This window comes from Panthera onca, chromosome A1, assembly GCF_046562875.1.
Source record: "Panthera onca isolate mPanOnc1 chromosome A1, mPanOnc1 haplotype 2, whole genome shotgun sequence".
Classification (NCBI taxonomy): Eukaryota; Metazoa; Chordata; class Mammalia; order Carnivora; family Felidae; genus Panthera; species Panthera onca.
The window spans coordinates 29985740-30007858 of record NC_138339.1 but is presented as its reverse complement, the minus strand read 5'-3'; the positions used below and the strand labels follow the sequence as shown (position 1 = coordinate 30007858).

The 22119-nt window shown below is 37.0% G+C and overlaps 1 protein-coding gene across 2 annotated transcripts in view; it reads left to right on the top strand.

Moving 5' to 3' along the window:
- Positions 1–22119, top strand: part of NUP155 (nucleoporin 155) — a 76189-nt gene that overhangs the window by 6419 nt on the left and 47651 nt on the right. For both annotated transcript variants that reach the window (XM_078445073.2, XM_078445076.2), the window contains exons 3-11: positions 2039–2135; positions 4904–4974; positions 10881–10973; positions 11741–11907; positions 14898–15003; positions 16027–16100; positions 16636–16727; positions 18419–18516; positions 19013–19165. In XM_078445073.2, coding sequence (XP_078301199.1) covers positions 2039–2135; positions 4904–4974; positions 10881–10973; positions 11741–11907; positions 14898–15003; positions 16027–16100; positions 16636–16727; positions 18419–18516; positions 19013–19165 — 951 coding nt within the window. The remainder of the gene's footprint in view (positions 1–2038; positions 2136–4903; positions 4975–10880; positions 10974–11740; positions 11908–14897; positions 15004–16026; positions 16101–16635; positions 16728–18418; positions 18517–19012; positions 19166–22119) is intronic.

The following is a 22119-nucleotide window of genomic DNA, read 5'->3' as shown; positions in this document are numbered from 1 at the left end:
GCCTAGGTAGCTCAGTCGGTTGGGGGGCCGACTTTGGCTCAGGTTATGATCTCATAGTGGGTTCAAGCCATGCATCGGGCTTTGTGCTGACAGCTCAGAGCCTGGAGCCTGCTTTGTATCTTCCTCTCTGTCTGCCACTCCCCCACTCCTGTGTTTTCTCTCTCTCTCTCTCTCTCTCTCTCAAAATTAAATAAACATTAAAAAAAAGATTTATAGTTATTTGTTAGGAAGCTTCTGTATCAATCTGTAGCTCTCATAATATAGACATTAAGATGATATGCTAGGGGCGCCTGGGTGGCTCAGTCGGTTAAGCGTCCGACTTCAACTCAGGTCACGATCTCGCGGTCCGTGAGTTCAAGCCCCGCGTCAGGCTCTGGGCTGAGGCTCAGAGCCTGGAGCCTGCTTCTGATTCTGAGTCTTCCTCTCTCTCTGCCCCTCCCCCGTTCATGCTCTGTCTCTCTGTCCCAAAAATAAATAAACGTTAAAAAAAAAAAAAAAAATTAAAAAAAAAAAAGATGACATGCTAAAATTTAATCTGAGGGGCACCTGGGTGGTTCAGTCAGTTAAGCGTCCGACTTCAGTTCAGGTCATGATCTCATGGTCCGTGAGTTCAAGCCCTGCGTCAGGCTCTGTGCTGACAGCTCAGAGCCTGGAGCCTGCTTCTGATTCTGTGTCTCCCTCTCTCTCTAACCCTCCCCCGTTCATGCTCTGTCTCTCTCTCTCAAAAATAAATAAAAGCATTAAAAAAAATTTTTTTTTAAATAAAATAAAGTTTAATCTGAGACTTTTAAAAATATATTAAACTAAAGGAAAAATGTTTCAAATTTCAGGACAGTCTGCTTTAGAAAAATAAAGGAAATGGAAAATTAAGAAAATAGCTATAAGTAGAAAAACTAGTAGAATCTAATATTCTTCCTAAACTTTTCAGTATTTCTCTGAGACTTTGTAAAATAACGTTATTAAATATACAACACTTCTTATCCCATACTGTCTTTTCTTAGTTTCTTAATATTCTTTTTTTTTTTTAATTTTTTTTAAACATTTATTTATTTTTGAGACAGAGACAGAGCATGAACAGGGGAGGGGCAGAGAAAGAGGCAGACACAGAATCTGAAACAGGCTCCAGGCTCTGAGCGGTCAGCACAGAGCCCGACGCGGGGCTCGAACTCACGGACCATGAGATCATGACCTGAGCCGAAGTCAGACGCTTAACCGACCAAGCCACCCAGGCGCCCCAGTTTCTTAATATTCTTTAATCTTCTGATAATACCATGCAAAAAATTATCATTTAATTAAGAAATTATTTTATTTCACAATTTTTTCCTCATTTTATGATTACACAATATAATTCTTTGTCTATTTTTCAATTGCACTATATATAAGAAGCTTGCAAATTGTCACCTGGCCTAACTTTAGCATGCCTTATGTTTTTTTTTTTTTATCACTCTTGCTCTTATGCAGTTGGGAGAAAGTGGTCCAGTAGAACAGTTTTTTCATGTCAAAATTTAATGGTGTTATTCATGATCAGTATTCGTCTTTAATAATGGTAAAAACATATTTGTCCTTTAAAATACATTTTAAGTGGTCAAATGGCATTATTTAGGAATTGTAAATTGCAGGTTTATTTCTGTCATACACTATGTCTTTAAACTCATTAGAAATCAAGATATTTTATTTGCTTTTTCTTCTTTTTAAAAATTTTTTTTAATGTTTATTCATTTTTGAGAGACAGAGCATGAGTGGGGGGGGGGGGGGGGCAGAGAGAGAAGGAGACACAGAATCCGAAGCAGGCTCCAGGCTCTGAGCTGTCAGCACAGAGCCTGATGTGGGGCTCGAATTCATGAACCCTGAGATCATGACCTGAGCTGAAGTCAGACACTTAATGGACTGAGCTACCCAGGCACCCTTTATTGCTTTTTCTATTAAAAAGTGGACAGATCATGATTTTTTAATCATAAATTTTAAATCAAAATCTTTCAAAACAAGCTTAAGAAAGAGAAGATTGAAATCTTTTTGCCTTACATCCACACTACTTCAGATATGCAGTGTAACTGCATGATGGGTGTGTTCCCTCCTATCAGCAGAGCTTGGCTCACAATTGACAGTGACATATTCATGTGGAACTATGAAGATGGGTATGTATTTAATGCTGGTTTGCTTTAGCATGATTAGAAGTTAGATTATCTTAATGGCAGCTAGTATTCTACTCATCAGAAGCTGCCTGGTTTATTTTTCATTCAGCTAACATCTGGGTCAGTGCTTCTCAGTATGCATACTGATCACCTGAGAATGAGGTTAAAAGTGCGGATTCTGTTATAGTAGTTCTGAGCAAGCCTCGAGAGTCTGCATTTGTAACAACCTCCCAGTGATGCTGCCAGTCTAAGTACCACTCTGAGTAGCAGGGGTCTAGTTTCCAAGCTCTTATCTTCCAATAAGATAATCTGTTAGTAGTTTTTTGAGAGATGGTTTGACATCTTTAAAGACCTGTATTTTTGATGCATTTTTGTGAATTGGGAGGCTCTTAATTCATTGAAGTGACTAAACAGTTTTATTCCATGAGGTTGGCCATGTGTAATTTGAGTGTATATAGTAATCTGAGTGACGGCTCAAGACATTTGTGCTAAAATAGTTTATTGATCTGGTAATCTCACTCTGGCTTTTTGAAGATAAATTTTGGCTTACTACCATTTCTCTCTCATAATGTCTTTAGGGGATTAGTGGGATAACCAGAGGAAGGCCCTTGTAGTTGTTTCTCTTGCCCTTGGGTAATTAAAGCACCTGTTAGGAATGCGCGCGCACACACACACACACACACACACACACACACACACACTATCACTGAATTAAAGTGATACTAAATGAGAACTTGTAGCTTAAATAAAAATATTTTTGTTCTCTGATTTTTTTTCATTTAGAACTTTTCATAGCTATTTTTTATGGTTGAACTGTTATATAGTTCTAATAGCAGTGATGTATGGTTGTGATTTTTCTTCATATACCCTGAACTTTAGTTGCTTTTATTATTGTAACATAGTCGTTTTGATACTAAGGAATAAAACAACTTCATTTAGGTGTGGATCTATTTAGAAAAACAAACAAAAAAAATTATGTTATAGACAAATGTAAGGATAATTTCCTTAAAAAGAGTTTCTCTTTAATGAAAATTTCTGTATTTCCATCAACATGTAATGTATCCATGTAATAAAATGTTGAGTTTATTATGTATCAGACACTCTTTTGTGCTAGGAACAATATTGAATGTGGTAAGTGTAGCTCCTGTCCTCATGGAATATACACTCCAACCTTACCGTGTTCAAACTAGAACTTATTTAAAGAAAAATTACTTGAACAGTGTGCTTACTGAAAAAAATCAAGGCACAAATCCTCGGTATATAACTCTTCAGTTCACAAATTCAATTCTGCAAAAATGTTAGGTTTCATTTCAATTATTCCATTAGCTTTTTATTATAAATCCTAATACCACATGGATAATAGGAACGTAATCTTGTTCAATTCATTGTTCTGAAACACCTAACATCCCCAGTATTGGTCTTAGTTTCTGGAGGTTGTGCCAGTTTTCACAGCATGGGGAAATGGGAAAACCTGGTCCACATATGTGGCCATTTAGGAGTTTTCTTTCTGTTTGCTTGGCTCTTTTCAGGACAACCAGAAATTTTCTTCAAGGTCTGGATCATGTGTGTATATGTGTATATGTATATGTATATATATGAATATCCCTCCCCCACCCCCACCCCCCGGGCATATTTATCCTACTTGGTGTTCTCTGAGTTTCTTGGATCTTTGGTTTGATGTCTTTCATTTTTGGAAATTTTTCAGTGATTATCTTCAAATATTTGTTCTGCCCCATTCTCTTCCTCTCCTTCTGAGATTTTTACACTTCCGTTAGATTGTTTGATGTTATTCAAAACAGATTTTGGATACTTTGTTCTGTTTTTGTTTCTCCATTCTTTTTGTTTGTTTCAATTGGGACAATTTCTGTTGACCCAAATTCAAGTTCATGGATTCTTTTGTTAAGTATGTCAAGTCTACTTGAAAAGTTCTTACAAGATGTTCTTTCTCTGTGCTGTGCTTTTTATTTCTAACATTTTCACTTATTTCTTGTGATTTTCATCTCTCTGCTGAAATTCCTTATTTGCTTATTTATATTGTCCCCTTTTTTCATTAATACCTATATGATAATCATTTATTTTAAATTTCCTGTCTTATAGTTCAGACATCTGTCTCCTAGCTGAGTCCATTTCTGTTGATTTCTTTGTTTCTTGACAGGCTTTTTTTTCCTGTGCTTTTTTGTGTCTCATGTGTTTATTTTTAAGCCAGATGCCATGTGTAGGACAGTGGACACTGCAGTAAGTAGTGTTTATCCATCCTTAGATATGGGTATGTCTCTTTTTTTGCTAGGGCCTATCAAGTAGGTCTTTATTTCGGGGAAAGTTAACTTTTTCCAAGTCAAGAGTTGAGTTGAGTTTGGTTTTGTTATTGCTCTGGTTACCCTCAGTGGACCACAGGTTTCAAATTCCTTAGAATTACTTTGTACTTAGAATATAGGTTGGGTTCCTAGAGACTTTTTCTCAGTGTTTCTGTCCACCCTCAGCCATAGGCTTTCCCTGTGAGTCTGTTCTTCTGAGAGGGTCTTAACCCAACAGAACTGCTATTACTTGAGATTTGCAACCTGGCTGAGGAGAAGTTTGGAATAGGGAGCAGCTGTCTCTGTTTGCCTGGTTTATGCTTAGCTTTAGACAGGCCTGTGTGCCTGAATCTTGGAACTGAAACAGTTTTGTTTGCTGGCTTATTTTTCACTACATCCTGTAGTCTTAAAGAATATTTTAGGATAAAACTTTGTTTTCTGTGTATGTATAACATGTTTTTCTTTACCGTTTGACAGAGGAGACCTTGCCTATTTTGATGGACTTAGTGAGACTATTCTTGCTGTGGGGCTTGTGAAACCAAAAGCTGGTAAGAAATAAAAATGTAATGATAGTGTTTGTATATAATGGTTTAGAACTGAGTAACAACACATTTTAAGTAGTTGAAAATTTTATCAAATATTCTGAATTCTAAGTAGAAACATAGAAAGTGATTAGGAATATTTAATAGTTTACTCACTTTATGGTAGAAATGAGTCTGTCTTTAAAATTATTAAATTGGGGCACCTAACTGGCTCAGTTGGTAGAGCATGTGACTCTTGATTTCAGGGTCATGAGTTCAAGCCCCATCCTTAATAAATTTTGTGGGGACAGGGGAGGTACCTGTGTGGCTCAGTTGGTTGAGCATGCAACTCTTGGTTTTGGCTCGGGTCATGATCTCATGGTTCATGAGTTTAAGCCCTGCATCTGGCTCCGTGCTGGTAATGCAGAGTCTGCTTGAGATTTTCCCTCCCTCTCTCTCTGCCCCACCCCTGCTGTCTGTCTGTCTGTCTCTCTCTCAAAATAACTAAATAAACTTAAAAAAAATTTTTTAGGCACGCCTGGGTAGCTCCATTGGTTAAGTGTCCGACTTTAGCTCAGATCATGATCTCGTGGTTTGTGGGTTTGAGCCCCGTGTCGGGCTCTGTGCTAACAGCTCAGAGCCTGGAGCCTGCGTTGGATTCTGTGTCTCCTCTCTCTGCCCTCTCCTGGCTCACGCTCTGTCTGTCTCTCTTTCAAAAATAAGTAAACATTAAAAAAAAAATTAAAAGAAAAAATTTTTTAATAAAATTGTTAAACTATAATTTCTGCATTTTATCTTGCTTATTTTTTGTTACTCTTTGATGATTTACGTAAAGTTTTGCATTATACATTTTTCATCAGTTAGTAAATTTAATGTTAAAAACCATTTTTGTCTCTGCGTTTTTGGTTTGTTTTCTTTTTGTGGGTTTTTTTTCCTTCTTGAGAGTGAGAGAGAGACTGATTGCCAGAGCACACTCAGAGGAGGGGCAGAAGGAGAGGGAGAGAGAGACTCTTAGCAGGCTCTGCACCCAGCACAGAGCCCCACAAGGGGCTTGATCTCACCACCATGAGACAATGACCTGAGCTGAAATCAAGAGTTGAACATTTAACTGACTGAGCCACGCAGGGGCCCCATCTCTGCATTTTTTTTTTTTTTTTAGTCTTGATGTCCAATGGAAATGAAAAGAGAACTCAGAATAAATCTTAAAGAAGTGAGAAGTGGTGTTTAATTTAACAGTTTCAACTTCATTATACAGATTTTTTATCAGAGCTAATGACAAAATAATGGATTGATTTAAATTTAATATAGATTTTTTTTTTGATGTATGAGAAATCTTACTACAATGGGAAATAGTAGACAAAATTGTTTGTAATGCCTGAATAAAATTTTGAGGTCACAACTGTTTAGAAGTTATAATTCACATGGTACAGACGTGTAGTCTTTTTTTTTTTTTTTTTTTTTTTTTAATTTTTTTTTTCAATGTTTTTTATTTATTTTTGGGACAGAGAGAGACAGAGCATGAACGGGGGAGGGGCAGAGAGAGAGGGAGACACAGAATCGGAAACAGGCTCCAGGCTCCGAGCCATCAGCCCAGAGCCTGACGCGGGGCTCGAACTCACAGACCGCGAGATCGTGACCTGGCTGAAGTCGGACGCTTAACCGACTGCGCCACCCAGGCGCCCCAGACGTGTAGTCTTAAACAGTTTATGTGATTATATTATAAACTTATTTCCTTAACATAGAACCTCAAAGTATTCTCAATCCTGAGGTATGCATCTCTCTTCATTTAAAAGTTTATTCATAATAACAGTCAATGACTGTCCCTGTCCTCTATTGTAATAAACATAAATTGTCCATCTACGGTAAATACTAAAATTTTGTACTACTCAAACGTAAACTTCAGTGCAAAATTAAAATTATGGCATAGTCTTTGATATGGCAACAAAGGTGTTATCTTTGATAATGAAACAATTCTGGCTTTTCTGTCAGTAAGTACTGAAAATTTTGACTCTTGAATGTAATGTTAAAGCTGACGAAGTCCATATATTACTTTGCCTTTTGCAAGAAAATACTATTCTTGGGGCATCTGGGTGACTCAGTTGGTTAAGCATCCGACTCTTGATTTCAGCTTAGGTCATGATGTCACAGTTTGTGGGATTGAACCCCTCGTCAGGCTCTGTGCTGTCAGTGCATAGCCTGCTTGGGATTCTCTCCCTCTCTCTCTCCCCCTCCCCCACGTGCACACATGCTTTCTCTCTCTCTCTCTAAATAAATAAATAAATAAATAAATAAATAAATAAATAAATAAATAAAATATTTTTGAAGTTAAAGTCATTGTTTTCTTTTTTTATTTTTTATTTATTTATTTTTTTAATGTTTCATTTATTTTTGAGACAGGGAGAGACAGAGCATGAACAGGGGAGGGTCAGAGAGAGTGAGACACAGAATCTGAAACAGTCTCCAGGCTCTGAGCTGTCAGCACAGAGCCCGACGCGGGGCTCGAACTCATGGACCGAGAGATCATGACCTGAGCCGAAGTCGGACACTTAACCGACTGAGCCACCCAGGCGCCCCTAAAGTCATTGTTTTCTAAGTCAGGCTTTTTGGCATGAGTTTGCTTTATTGGTGAATTCTGTGTAAGCAAGAAGAGTATGAATACATGTTTCAATTTTATGATTGTTTGAATAAAACATAGGAATTCTTCAGTGATTTTTAGCATTTGCAGGTTTTTGTCTACAGACAAATTGACAAGGTTTAGTCATTTTTTGAGTTCAGGGAAGCATTTCTCATGCATTGAAAGATTCACATAGTTGTCTAGTTTCAATCTCCTCTTCTTAGGAGGTAACTTACCTGAAAGAGCTTATGGCTTTTGGACATTATTCATTATAGTGATTGTGAGTGATTAGTGGTTATGAGTCAATTTACCTCATCTGTATGACCCAGTGGGACTGCCAACAAAGTCAAATCATATGTAAACTCCTTCCTGGAAGTTATTCTTGGAATGGTCTTTCTTTGTGTTTTGAATACAGTAAACCTCCTACCTCAAATGTAGTCAGTTCTGTCTATCTATTTATTTAGAGAGTGCGCAAGTGACAGGGGAGGGGCAGGTGGAGAGGGAGGGAGAGAGAGAATATTAAGCAGGCTCCATGCTTTGTGCGAGCCCAATATGGGAATCATTCCCACAACCCTGGGATCATGACCTGAGTCAAAAGCAAGAGTTGGATGCTTAACTGACTGAGCCACCCAAACACCCTTAGTCAATTACTTCTGGAAAGCCAGTGGAGTTTACAGTAGAAGAGAAGAGCTTTGTATTTTCATTTCTGAACCAGCATCTCTTGAAAAGGTACCAATTCATACTGTCATTGAAGTTGCCTTAGAAGTTGAAGGTACCATTGGCCAAGTTTTCAGTGCCAAAGCATGCCTTTGTAAAAATGCAATGAGTTATGTATGGTTCTGTTGAGTTTCTTCATCAAAGCAGCAAAAGCAGTTGGGTTAGCAAAGGATCTTAAGTGCTTATATTTGTGCACAAGTATTACACTTTTTCTTTCAAAACTTTTTCAAAACCTTAAAACTTTTTCATTCAAAAGTAGTGAAATTTGGAACTGGTCCACAGACCTAAACAACTTATGTTAATTTCTAAAAGGTGCTAATAAGATAATGCACTTTATAGGTAAGAAGTGAAGGTTGACAAAAGGAAGAAATGTCAGTCATTTAACCTTGCTGCACCCTGAAGGGAGATGGCTTCCATTTCTACCATTTTCTGTTGCAAAATACTTGAATAAATGATGAGAGATTTAGAGAAGATGACATCATTTGACAAGATACTACTTTCCTTACCTTTCTTTACTCAAAGTCGTAAACCAGCTCCATCATCCATAGAATTCCTACTTCACTAGAGTTTCTGTAATCAAAGATGACTTCTTTGTCATCGCCTGGTGACTAAATACTTTGAGATAAGCCTTCTATTAAGGAAAACATAAGTTTTCATAAAGTTTAGGCTTTTTAAGTCAATTTTTCATGAAATATCAGGTATATTTTGAGTTCATTAGGTAGAAGATCTGTGCCTTCAGCTTAACTGACTGGAAGCTTGATACACAAAGCTGACTTTTGTACCCCTCAGTGTTCATCAGTGAAAGTAAAAGTTTTGTACTTTCTGTGGCATTATATACGCTTAAGCAGGCCAAAGGTATATACATGAAGAGATGTCCATAATTGTAACATAAGGTATATTTCCTTTTATTCCTATCAGTAAGGCACTGTTTTTGGACATTGTAACATGACGTGTCATCTCGTGCCTGTAAGCATTTCTTAATGTTAATACCATAAAAAGAAAATAAACAGTACCTTAACATGAATTTTAAAAAAAGCTTTCACTTGGTAATGTCCCCTCTGAAACTATAAATTATCTGATTTTGATATATAAATTCATCTGGGAAACTCATTTAATATATGAACTCATATCTGTTTCTATGAATTTGCCTATAGGCATCTGACATAAGTGGAATTATATGGTATTTTTTCTTTGCGACTGGTTTATTTCACTTATAATGATCTTAAGATTCATTCCTGTTACAGTATGTGTCTGAATTTCCTTTTTAAAGACTGGGTCATATTCCATTTTATTGTATATGTAGACCACATTTTGTTTATCCATTCATGTGTTGGTGGACACTTGGATTGCTTCCACTTTTTAGGTGCTGTGAATTATGCTGCTGTGAATGTGGGTGTACAAATAGAAAGCTTTATATTTTAATAAACAGACTATTTTATGCCATTCTGATTTTGGAATTAAAAGGTTTTTTTTAATACAGTTTTTAAAATTTATTTTGAGAGAGAGCACATGTGCATGCATGCAGCGGGGAGCGGGGAGGCCAGAGAAGGAGGGAGAGAGAGAATCCCAAGCAGTCTCCGCACTTTCAGTGCATAGCCCAGCATGGGGCTTGAACTCAGAAACTGTGAGATCATGACTTGAGCTGAGATCAAGAGTCAGACCCTTACCTGACTGAGCCACTCAGGTGCACCATATAATGCTGATTTTAAATGGCATTAAATACTGAAGTGCTTCTTTTATTTTTGTTAAGTTTTTTTTTTTTTTTTTTTTTTTTTTTTTGAGAGAGAGAGAGCTTGCACGAGAGGAGTGGTAGGTTAGAGAAAGAGGGAGAGAGAGAATCCCAAGCAGGCTCCTTGCTGTTAGTGTGGGGCATGATGTGGGCTTCAGTCTCAAGAACCATGAGATCATGGGGTTCCTGGGTCATTCACTCAGTTAAGCATCTGACTTCAGCTCAGGTTATGATCTCACGGTTTGTGGGTTCAAGCCCCACGTCAGGTTCTGTGCTGACAGCTCTGAGCCTAGAGCCTGCTTCAGATTCTGTGTCTCCCTCTCTCTCTGCTGCCCCTTCCCCCTGCCCACTCATGCTCTGTCTCTCAAAAATAAAAATAAACGTTAAAAAAAAAATAGAACCGTGAGATCAAGACCTGAGCTGAAACCAAGAGTCTATCGCTTAACTAACTGAGTGAGCCAACCAGGTGCCCCTGAAGTGTTTCTTTTTTAATATGGTTCTTTTTTGTATTACTATTTGCTTATTTAAATGATCACAGGTAGTAATATTTTAACATCAAATTAAAGTGAGTTCAGACATTTCATATACTATTTAAATGATTTTTGGGTTTTTTTTAAGTAGGCTCCACACCCAACGTGGGGCTTGAATTCACGACCTCAGGATCAAGAGTCGCATCCTTTACCCACTGAGCCAGCCAGGTGTCCCCTTCGTATACTATTTAATCACTAGTTCATTTTAATGATAAAGCCATTAGTCTATTAATGCTTAGATAGTGGATGTGGATGTAATGGTAAAACCATGGTCTATTAGTGCTTAAATAGTGTAAGTGGAGTTTTTTGGAATAATCCCTAACCCATGTCTCCTCTATCTTAGGCATCTTTCAACCTCATGTACGGCACCTGCTGGTTTTGGCAACCCCTGTGGATATAGTGATTCTTGGACTTAGCTATGCTAATTTACAAACAGGTATAGCAATCCATATGTGGTATTTTTAAAATAAACATGTTAGCCAGTTTAATATAATTAAAAGCTAATGTTTTTGACTAAGTTAACTTTCCAGAGTATTTGCTCATAGCAAAATAATATTTCCCCACAGGGATGGTACCTTTCAGGTTAGGAGCTTCACCAAACAAGTATTTTGAATATGTTTACCATATTAACGTACACTCCTTAAATGTACAATATAAAATGGTAGTAAAAGAGAAACAGTTGACACTAGCGAGTTTTTCCAGCAGTGCTTTCAATTTCTTCGTTTCTAGTTTTTTGAATAGCCATTTTAACATACACAATACCGAAATGTACATTCTTTCCTTTAACGTAAGAAGACCTTGGTTTATTACTAGTACATTCAGTGGTTTCTTTTGCATTGTGGCAATCTGGGTGAAATGTTGAACTTCAGTGACTCAAATTAATGATTATTACTATCACATCCTTAGGCTTGTTTGTAAAATTTAATAATTTGGGAGAGTTTTTGATGTTGTATAATGTTACATATATTAAACTTATTATATGTTATAAATTTTTTATGTATGTACATATTATAGGTTCTATTTAACTTGAATAAATTGTATCAGACTTTTTATAATAATTAAAAAATTATGTTCTACAAGCTTTTGGATAGATCAATAAGAATTCAGTAAAAATAACAATTCTGAAGATAATGCAGTGATTGTCTCAAACTTTAAACAAGCTCATAAGCTGATTCCTGTGTTCTTTCTTTAAAAAAAAAATAGGTTCTGGAGTTCTTAATGACAGTATGTGTGGTGGAATGCAGTTGCTTCCAGATCCCTTATATTCTCTTCCCACTGATAATACTTACCTTTTAACAATAACTTCCACTGATAATGGCAGAATTTTCTTGGCTGGAAAGGACGGCTGTTTATATGAAGTAGCATACCAAGTAAGTCTAGCATTTATAAACATTTTTTTGTCTCTCTTGATTTTTTTCATTTTTAGGGATAGATTTTGCTTTTGTTTTCTAAGTATATAAGCATACTAATAAATTCTTAGGGAAAGTATTCATACATACAGTTAAAACCATAGTCTTCCATTGACTATACCATGCCTATGAAACCCACTCCTCTCTTCTAGAAATAAATAGCATTATCAGTTCTGAATATTATTTTTTTAGAAAATGATCCACTGATAATTGTAAGTATAGCTATGTATTTATGTAAGTATGTCTATATACACACACACACACACACACACGCACGCGTATACAATTACATAATGTACTTTTCTGTATGTATGCTTTTACTTAGGTTATTACTTATTGTTACATTAATTGGCTTCTCACTAAATTGTTTCTTTGTGATTACTGCATATTTGTCTGTAAATGCAGACAATTGTTAACAATTTTCTTCTTCTTTTTTTTTTAATTTTTTAAAATTTATTTTGAAAAAGAGGGAGGGAGGGAGAGAGAGAGAATCCCAAGCAGGCTCTGTGATGTCAGTGCAGCCTGAATTTGGGCTCGAATTCATGAACTGTGAGATTATGACCTGAGCCAAAATCAGGAGTCAGATGCTTAACTGACTGAGCCACCCAGGCGCCCCTTAGCAAATCCTTTCTTGATGGACTTCTAGGTTTTCAGTTTCTCTCTTCACAAATAATGCTTTTGCAGGCCTCCGTTGTATATGTGTAGATACTTTTTTGTTTAGAGACTTTTAATTCTAATGGTTGGGTTATAGAGTATATGCATTTAAAATTGTATTTTCATGTTTTCATATTGCCCTCTAAGAGTTTTAGACTCTTAGCAGGCTTCTGTGAATGTACCCCACCACCAACCCCCACTAATGCTACTATTATCAAATTTACTAATTTTGGCCGATGTGATTAGAGGGAAATTTTTTTTTTTTTTCTGGTTGAGTTGAGGGAGGATCTTTTCATGTATTTTTGGTCATGTATGTTTTCTCTACTCTGAAATGCCCTTTTATGTCTTATCCCTATTGTATTACTGCCTTTTTCATAAGGTAAATGTTAGGGAACTGATAAAGTAACATTCTTAGAGTCACATAATTAGTGGCAGAGCTAGGACAACAACCTGGTCAGCTGTGTTTTTTATATTACATAGTATCTCTTACCCATTTTCTCTTAGCTTTGTTCATTATCAAAAAAGTAGGGAGGGGCACCTGGATGGCTCAGTTGGTTGAGCGTCCGACTTCGGCTTGATCATGATCTCGTGGTTCAAGAGTTTGAGCCCTGCTTTGGGCTCTGTGTGGGCAGCTCAGAGCCTGGAGCCTGCTTTGGATTCTGTGTCTCCCTCTTTCTCTGCCCTCCCCTGCTTGACCTCTGTCTCCCCCATGGCAAAAGTCAGTCATTGAGAAGCACACTGTAGATTGTGATTGTGATGGCTGCTGCTGTTAAAATTTCTTTTTAGCTGAAGTGGGAAGAGATGATACAGGTACCTCTCTCCTGTGTTCTTTGAGCTCTTATAAACTGCACTTATTTGCTTTACTACTTTTATTTTTTATTTATTTAAAAAAATTTAAAAAAAATTGTTTTTAACATTTATTTATTTTTGAGAGAGAGCATGAGCATGGGAGGGGCAGAGAGAGAGGGAGACACAGAATACAAAGCAGTCTCCAGACCCTCTTGCACTGTTGGTGGGAATGCAAATTGGTGCAGCCGCTCTGGAAAGCAGTGTGGAGGTTCCTCAGAAAATTAAAAATAGACCTACCCTATGACCCAGCAATAGCACTGCTAGGAATTTATCCAAGGGATACAGGAGTACTGATGCATAGGGGCACCTGTACCCTAATGTTTATAGCGGCACTCTCAACAATAGCCAAATTATGGAAAGAGCCTAAATGTCCATCAACTGATGAATGGATAAAGAAATTGTGGTTTATATACACAATGGAATACTACGTGGCAATGAGAAAAAATGAAATATGGCCTTTTGTAGCAACATGGATGGAACTGGAGAGTGTGATGCTAAGTGAAATAAGCCATACAGAGAAAGACAGATACCATATGGTTTCACTCTTATGTGGATCCTGAGAAACATAACAGAAACCCATGGGGGAGGGGAAGGAAAAAAAAAAAAAAAAAAAAAAAAAAAAGAGGTTAGAGTGGGAGAGAGCCAAAGCATAAGAGACTGTTAAAAACTGAGAACAAATTGAGGGTTGATGGGGGGTGGGAGGGAGGGCAGGGTGGGTGATGGGTATTGAGGAGGGCACCTTTTGGGATGAGCACTGGGTGTTGTATGGAAACCAATTTGACAGTAAATTTCATATATTAAAAAATAAAAAAAAGAAAAAAGAAAAAAAAAAAAAAAAACAAAGCAGTCTCCAGGCTCCGAGCTGTCAGCCCAGAGCCTGATGTGGGTCTCAAACTCACACACTGCGAGATCATGACCTGAGCTGAAGTCAGATGCTTAACCAACTAAGCCACCCAGGTGCCCCTATTTTTAAATATTTATTTTTGAGAGGGGTGGGGAGGGGCAGAGAGAGGGGGAAACACAGAATCTGAAGCAGGCTCCAGGCTCTGAGCTGTCGGCACAGAGCCCGACGCAGGGCTCAAACCCACAAGCCCTGAGATATGACCTGAACCGAAGTTGGATGCTTAACCTACCGAGCCACCCATGTGCCCTTGCTTTACTGCTTTTAAATAAAAGAATTTTTAAGATAACTAAAATATGGGTGTATTAACAGCACTGTGAGGTTTTGAAATAAGCTGATTTCATTGAGAGCAGTGATATGATTATGGCTAACTACATTTTCTGTTTTTAATTAAAGGACTAAACAATATTCTGAATAGTATGTCTATTGACAGTTGTTGGTATTTCATTACCATTTGAGGATTTTTGTACACATGGGTATATGGTAGTTGCTTTGATGGGTGTACCTACATTTACAGGTCTTCCTTCTTTCAATTTTTCCTTTTAAGGCAGAAGCAGGTTGGTTTAGCCAAAGATGTAGGAAAATAAACCACTCAAAGAGTGCACTTTCTTTCCTTGTTCCTTCATTGCTACAATTTACATTCTCAGAAGATGGTAAGTAGAAAACAATAAATTTGGCAAACAGGTTTTTTTTTTAACAGATTGTTGACTTCACAGTTTTCTTCTGAAATTCTTTTTTTTTTTTTTTTTTTAATGCTTATTTATTTTGGGGCTCGGGGAGCAGAGACAGAGACAGAGAATCCCAAGCAGGTTCTGCGCTTGTGCCTGACTTAGGGCTCAGACTCACAAACCATGACATTATGACCTGAGCCCAGATCAAGAGTTGGGCACTAAACTGACTGAGCCACCCAGGTGCCCCCAGAAATTCTCATTCTTAACTGAAAGTTTGTCTTATTTTTTTTTTTTTTTTTCAACGTTTTTTATTTATTTTTGGGACAGAGAGAGACAGAGCATGAACGGGGGAGGGGCAGAGAGAGAGGGAGACACAGAATCGGAAATAGGCTCCAGGCTCCGAGCCATCAGCCCAGAGCCTGACGCGGGACTCGAACTCACAGACCGTGAGATCGTGACCTGGCTGAAGTCGGACGCTTAACCGACTGCGCCACCCAGGCGCCCGAAAGTTTGTCTTATTAAATAACATTTGGTATATATTCATAAGGTGTTTAAAGGAAGAAGAGATTATAAAAATAGACAGTGTTGGTTTTATTCCCAAGTTCCTATGAATGTAGCATCACAGAGCGTGGGTCTAAAATAGCTGTATGTACTTAGACCAATACTGTGTATATGTGAGAGAGAGAGAGAGAGACCTCTAATACATGTTTTGTCTGTCTAGAACAAATTGAATATGAGTAAATGAATATATCTGAGTTTTTAATAGAATTAGAGATTTAGGCAGGTGAAATAATTAAAAACTAGTGAGATAAGATAAATACATTCAAAAAACATTGTGACTGAAGTTTTAAACTTTTTCCCTTCACACAGTGATTCATTAAACTAAACTGGAAGTTTCTTGAACACACTGAGTATAATTATTTCTGTGTTTCTAGCATATAGTAAACAGTCATTAAATGTTGGATGAAGAAATAAGAATAATGTAGAGTTTTTTTTGTCTTATAGATCCTATTCTTCAAATTGCAATCGATAATTCTAGAAATATTTTATATACACGATCTGAGAAAGGAGTAATACAGGTAAGTATTAATATTACACCGCCATTTAAGTGGGGGGAAGAACATCCCTGTTTTTAAGAAGGAGATTCAGTTACTCTTAGCCTTTTCCTATAGGCTATGTGCTTTTTTAAAAAACTACTTCTTGGGATGCCTGGGTGGCTCAGTCAGTTAAGCATCTGACTTAAGGTCATGATCTCATGGTTTGTGAGTTCGAGCCCCACGTCAGGCTCTGTGCTGACAGCTCAGAGCCTGGAGCCTGCTTCCGATTCTGTGTCTCCCCTCTCTCTCTGCCTCTCCCCTGCTCAGGCTCTGTCTCTCTCTGTGTCTCTAAAATGAATAAACGTTAAAAAAAATTCTTTAAAAAAAACTACTTCTCAGGGTCCCTTTATTGTGAAATTTTAAATCTCTGAATGTTACCAAATCTGTTTGAAGTGCCACAATTAAAGGATCCCTGAAAAGGAGGAGTCTCTTTAATAAAATATTACTTAAAAGATTATTTTGTAAAGTACACATAGGTTATAGTTATGTTTAAGTGGGTACAATTTTTTATTCACAGGTTTATGATTTGGGCCACGATGGACAAGGAATGAGCAGAGTTGCCTCAGTTTCGCAGAATTCTATTGTCTCTGCTGCTGGAAACATTGCTAGGTAATATGTAATTTATTGTCAGACATTTCATTTACAGGCATAGTTAAGCTATTTGTGTACAGCATACTAAGATTCTTTTCTCTGCAAAATATCTCTAAAAGATCAGGAATGCTGAAGGAGATGACACTGGAGGCTCTGTTTGAGCTGCTAGAGAAAGACTCTTAATTCTGAAGTTGGATGGTTTGAAACAAGGCAGACTGGTTTTACAGTGTAAAGTACACTTTGACATGTTTAGGTTGTCTGTACAGGCAATTACAGGAGTTATGACTAAGAAACTACATGCCTCAAAGTTCCCCACTTGTAAACACTCCAACCTTTTAACAGGCCTGCGTTGTATAAGATTAGTTGGTCTGATAATTGACACAAGTGCCCTTTGGGAATACAGGAACTTTACAGTTGTATTGTCCACATTGTATTCTTGAGGAAACTAAAACTAATGAGTGTGATGATTTATCTCAAGTGTGACTCCTCGATAAATACTAGAATCAAGGCTACAGCCAAGTCTTCAGACACTATACACTATGATTTACATATATCACAACTAATTTAGCTCAAGTGCGAAAATTCTCTTCTTATAACAAAGGCCTCAAATTTTCAGCTTCAGTTTTCTGTGTGCTTGGGTCATTGCTGCATTGAGATATCCTAGTGAAAAAATCAATGTTTTCTTTGCTTTTCAGTGACAAAAAAAATTCTCAAGGCAGACCATCTAAAACAAAGTTTTTCCTTTTTCGGCTCCGGACGTTTGTTTTTTTTTTTTTTTTTTTTTGGAATTGTTTTCAAATCCCAGAAAAACTAGAGCAGCATGGTAAAAACTGATACACCCTTTATCCAAATTTAACAGTTGTTAACCATTTTCCCTTATTTGCTGACTTTCTTATGAACTACTTGAAAGTAACTTGCAGACATGACTTGACATGACTTTCCTCCTTACATCCTTCAACCTTCATTTCCCAACTCTCTTATATAAGCACAATACCAATTCCACACCTAAAATAATTAATAATTTTGTGATACTATCTTGTAATTATACAGTTCATATTAAATTACTTAATAGTCCCAGAAATCTCTCGTAACAGTTTTTCTTTTCATTTTTCTCCAGATTCAGTCAGAGCCCATGAATTACATTGGTCATTTGTCTTATTGACATAGAACAGATGTCTCACTGTCTTTCTTTTTCCCTACATTTGGTGGGGTGCTGGAGTCTTATTTGTAGAATATCTCATTTTCTGTATTTGTCTTTTTCATTGTCATTAGATTAAAAAAACAGACAATTTTTTTTTTTGGCCAGTATTACATAGATGATGTGAACTCCTTGTAGTGTTACATCAGTAGGTACCTATTACCAGTTTTTGCACTATGGAATACTTGGCTAAGGTGCTGTTTACCAGGTCTCTCTGTCATAAAGTTTCATTTTTCCTTCTTTTTAATTAGTGGTAATCTTTACAATGATAATTTGATGCTCTGAGAACCCCTTGTTCCTCATTAACCATTTACCCAATGGAATTAGTCTTTTATGATCTTTCAGAAAAGGGTTACTTGTAACAATATTAATGTAAACTCATATTCACGGGTTTTTGCTGGCGCTTGCTGCTGTTGTATTAATTTTCTAAGAAGTTAGTCTTATTTTAGCATATTAATATATTTAGTAGACCATTTTAAAAATAAACTTTAGTTTTTTTCCTTTCTTGTAGGACCATAGATCGTTCTGTTTTTAAGCCAATTGTTCAAATAGCAGTGATTGAAAATTCTGAATCGCTGGATTGTCAGTTATTGGCAGTCACACATGCAGGTATGTTGTTTAATTTATATGTCTGCTATTGCTGTTAGAACTTGATAATCTTCAGATTTGGAAAATTATTATTAGGTATATATTTTTACTTGTGTATTAATTATCAATCAATATTAATAACGCATAAAGTTAAAGATTTTGAAAATTAGAAATTTTTCCCTGGTTCTTTCTCCTCATTTTATAGATGTGAAGCTAGGCCTAAAAAGTAAAGTGGCTAATATTCAGTGACGGAGCCTGAATAGGAACAAGGACTCCCTTGGCTTAAAGTTGCAGATTGTTTCTACTAAAATGTGTTGATTCACCTGTCAGTTCCAAGTGACAGCTTCTTAGAAATCTACTTCAGGTCATATTACACATGAGGACTTTGCATCAGTCAGGAAAGTGATGTGTGGCTTCAACAGGTGTCTGGTGTTACTCTGTGGAATTGCTTCAATAACACATATACCTCGGGATTTTCATTTTCTGTTACTGATGTGTAATTTTACTCCATCATCAGGTGTAAGGTTATATTTCAGCACTTGTCCATTCAGACAGCCATTAGCACGACCTAACACATTGACACTGGTTCACGTTCGCTTACCTCCTGGATTCTCAGCATCTTCAACAGTGGAAAAACCTTCAAAAGTACATAAAGCACTTTACAGTAAAGGTAAATTCTGAAATACTATCAGATTTAAAGTTGTTTTTTTTTTAATTGTTAAAATTAGAATGTCTTTTGAGCCATTTGAAAATAACAAATTTTCCAATAAAATTTAGAATGTTTTAGTTTTTTACCTTAATTATGGTTTTAAAACCTAGAACCTTAATGGACTTAAGGCTGATGTCACTAAAGTCAATATAAAGGAAAGAAGTTAGCGGGAGGGGCTGGAATTGAACACAGCAGACTAAATTTCAAAATCAAACTGTCATGTCAACTAGTATTGCTAAGATGATGCTTTTATAGTCTCTTTTATCTCTGCCATTCCACTAGTTTAGCTTCATCATTTTTATTCATGATGTGTTTGGGATAACCAGTACATGAAATTCTATTTCATTGAATATTAGATACCATTGACTGAAAGTGACAACATTTTTATGTACTAAATATGCTTTTTTAAAGTTAATAATTAATTCATAAGCCCATTGATTAAAAACTATATCCTAACTTTAGAAATTTTAAGATGTTGGGGTACCTAGGTAGTTCAGTTGATTGAGCATCTCTCTTTTTTTTTTTTAATTTTTATTTAATTTTATATTTTTAATTTACATCCAGGTTAGCATATAGTGCAACAATGCTTTCAGGGGTAGATTCCTTGATGCCCCTTACCCATTTAGCCTATCCCCCCTCCCACAACCCCTCCAGCAACCCTCTGTTTGTTCTCCATATTTAAGAGTCTCTTATGTTTTATCCCCCTCCCTGTTTTTATATTATTTTTGCTTCCCTTTTCTTGTGTTCATCTGTTCTGTGTCTTAAAGGCCTCATATGAGTGAAGTCATATGATACTTGTCTTTCTCTGACTAATTTCACTTAGCATAATACCCTCTAGTTCCATCCATGTAGTTGCAAATGGCAAGATTTCATTCTTTTTGATTGCTGAGTAATACTCCATTGTATATATATACCACATCTTTATCCATTCATCCATTGATGGACATTTGGACTCTTTCCCTACTTGGGCTATTGTTGACAGTTCTGCTATAAACATTGGGGTGCATGTGGCCCTTCAAAACAGCATATCTGTATCCCTTGAATAAATACCTAGTAGTGCAGTTGCTGGGTCATAGGGTAGTTCTATTTTTAATTTTTTGAGGAACCTCCATACTGTTTTCCAGAGTGGCTGCACCAGTTTGCATTCCCACCAGCAGTGCAAAAGAGATCCTTTTTCTCCACATCCTTGCTAACATCTGTTGTTGCCTCAGTTGTTAATGTTAGCCATTCTGACAGGTGTGAGGTGGTATCTCATTGTGATTTTGATTTGTATTTCCTTGATGATGAGTGATGTTGAACATTTTTTCATGTGTCTGTTGGCCATCCGGATGTCTTTGGAGAAGTGTCTATTCATGTGTTTTGCCCATTTCTTCACTGGATTATTTGTTTTTTGGGTGTGGAGTTTGATAAGTTCTTTATAGATTTTGGATACTAACCCTTTATCTGATATGTCGTTTGCAAATATCTTCTCCCATTCAGTTGGTTGCCTTTTAGTTTTGCTGATTGCTTCCTTTGCTGAGGTCCCAATAGTTCATTTTTGCTTTTGTTTCCCTTGCCTCTGGAGATGTGTTGGGTAAGAAGTTGCTGCGGCCAAGATCAAAGAGGTTTTTGCCTTTCTCCTCAAGGATTTTGATGACTTCCTGTCTTACATTGAGGTCTTTCATCCATTTTGAGTTTATTTTTGTGTGTGGTGTAAGGAAGTGGTCCAGGTTCATTTTTCTGCATGTCGCTGTCCAGTTTTCCCAGCACCACTTGCTGAAGAGACTGTCTTTATTTTTATTCCATTGGATATTCTTTCCTGCTTTGTCAAAGATTAGTTGGCCATACGTTTGTGGATCCATTATTCCTGGGTTCTCTTTTCTGTTCCATTGATTTGAGTGTCTGTTTTTGTGCCAGTACCATAATGTCTTGATGATTACAGCTTTGTAGTATAGCTTGAAGTCTGGGATTGTGATGCTTCCTGCTTTGGTTTTCTTTTTCAAGATTGCTTTGGCTATTTGGGGGTCTTCTCTGATTCCATACAAATTTTAGAATTATTTGTTCTAGCTCTGAGAAGAATGCTGGTGTTATTTTGATAGGGATTGCATTGAATATGTAGATTGCTTTGGGTAGTATTGACATTTAGCAATATTTGTTCTTCCTATCCAGGAGCATGGAATATTTTTCCATTTTTTTGTGTCTTCCATTTCTTTCATAAGCTTTCTATAGATTTTTCACCTCTTTGGTTAGATTTATTCCTAGGTATTTTATGGTTTTGGGTGGAATTGTAAATGGCATCGATTCCTTGATTTCTCTTTCTGTTGCTTCATTGTTGGTGTATAGGAATACAACTGATTTCTGTGCATTGATTTTATATCCTGCAACTTTGCTGAATTCATGAATCAGCTCTAGCAGTTTTTTGGTGGAATCTTTTGGGTTTTCCATATAGAGTGTCATGTCATTTGCAAAGAGTGAGGAGCATTTGACTCTTTATATCAGCTCAGATCATGATCTCACGGTCATGAGATCAATCCCTACATTAGGCTCTGCATTGAGCCTAGAGCCTGCTGGGGATTCTCTCTCGCCCTCTTTCTCCCTGTCCCTCCCCCACTTGTGCTCTCTCTCAAAATAAATAAATAAGCAAACATTTTTAAAATAGAAAACTTAAGGGGCACCTGGGTGGTTCAGTTGGTTGAGCATCCGACCTTGGCTAAGGTCATGATCTCCTGGTTCATGGGTTTAAGCCTCACATCAGGCTGTATGCTGACAGCTCACAGCCTGGAGCCTGTTTCGGATTCTATGTCTCCCTCTCTCTCTCTGCTCTTCCCCCAGTCTGTCTGTCTCTGTCTCTCTCTGTCTCTCTCTCTCTCACAAAAATAAATATAAACACTAAAAAATAATAGAATCATGGGAATCTACTCCCGAAACCAAGAGCA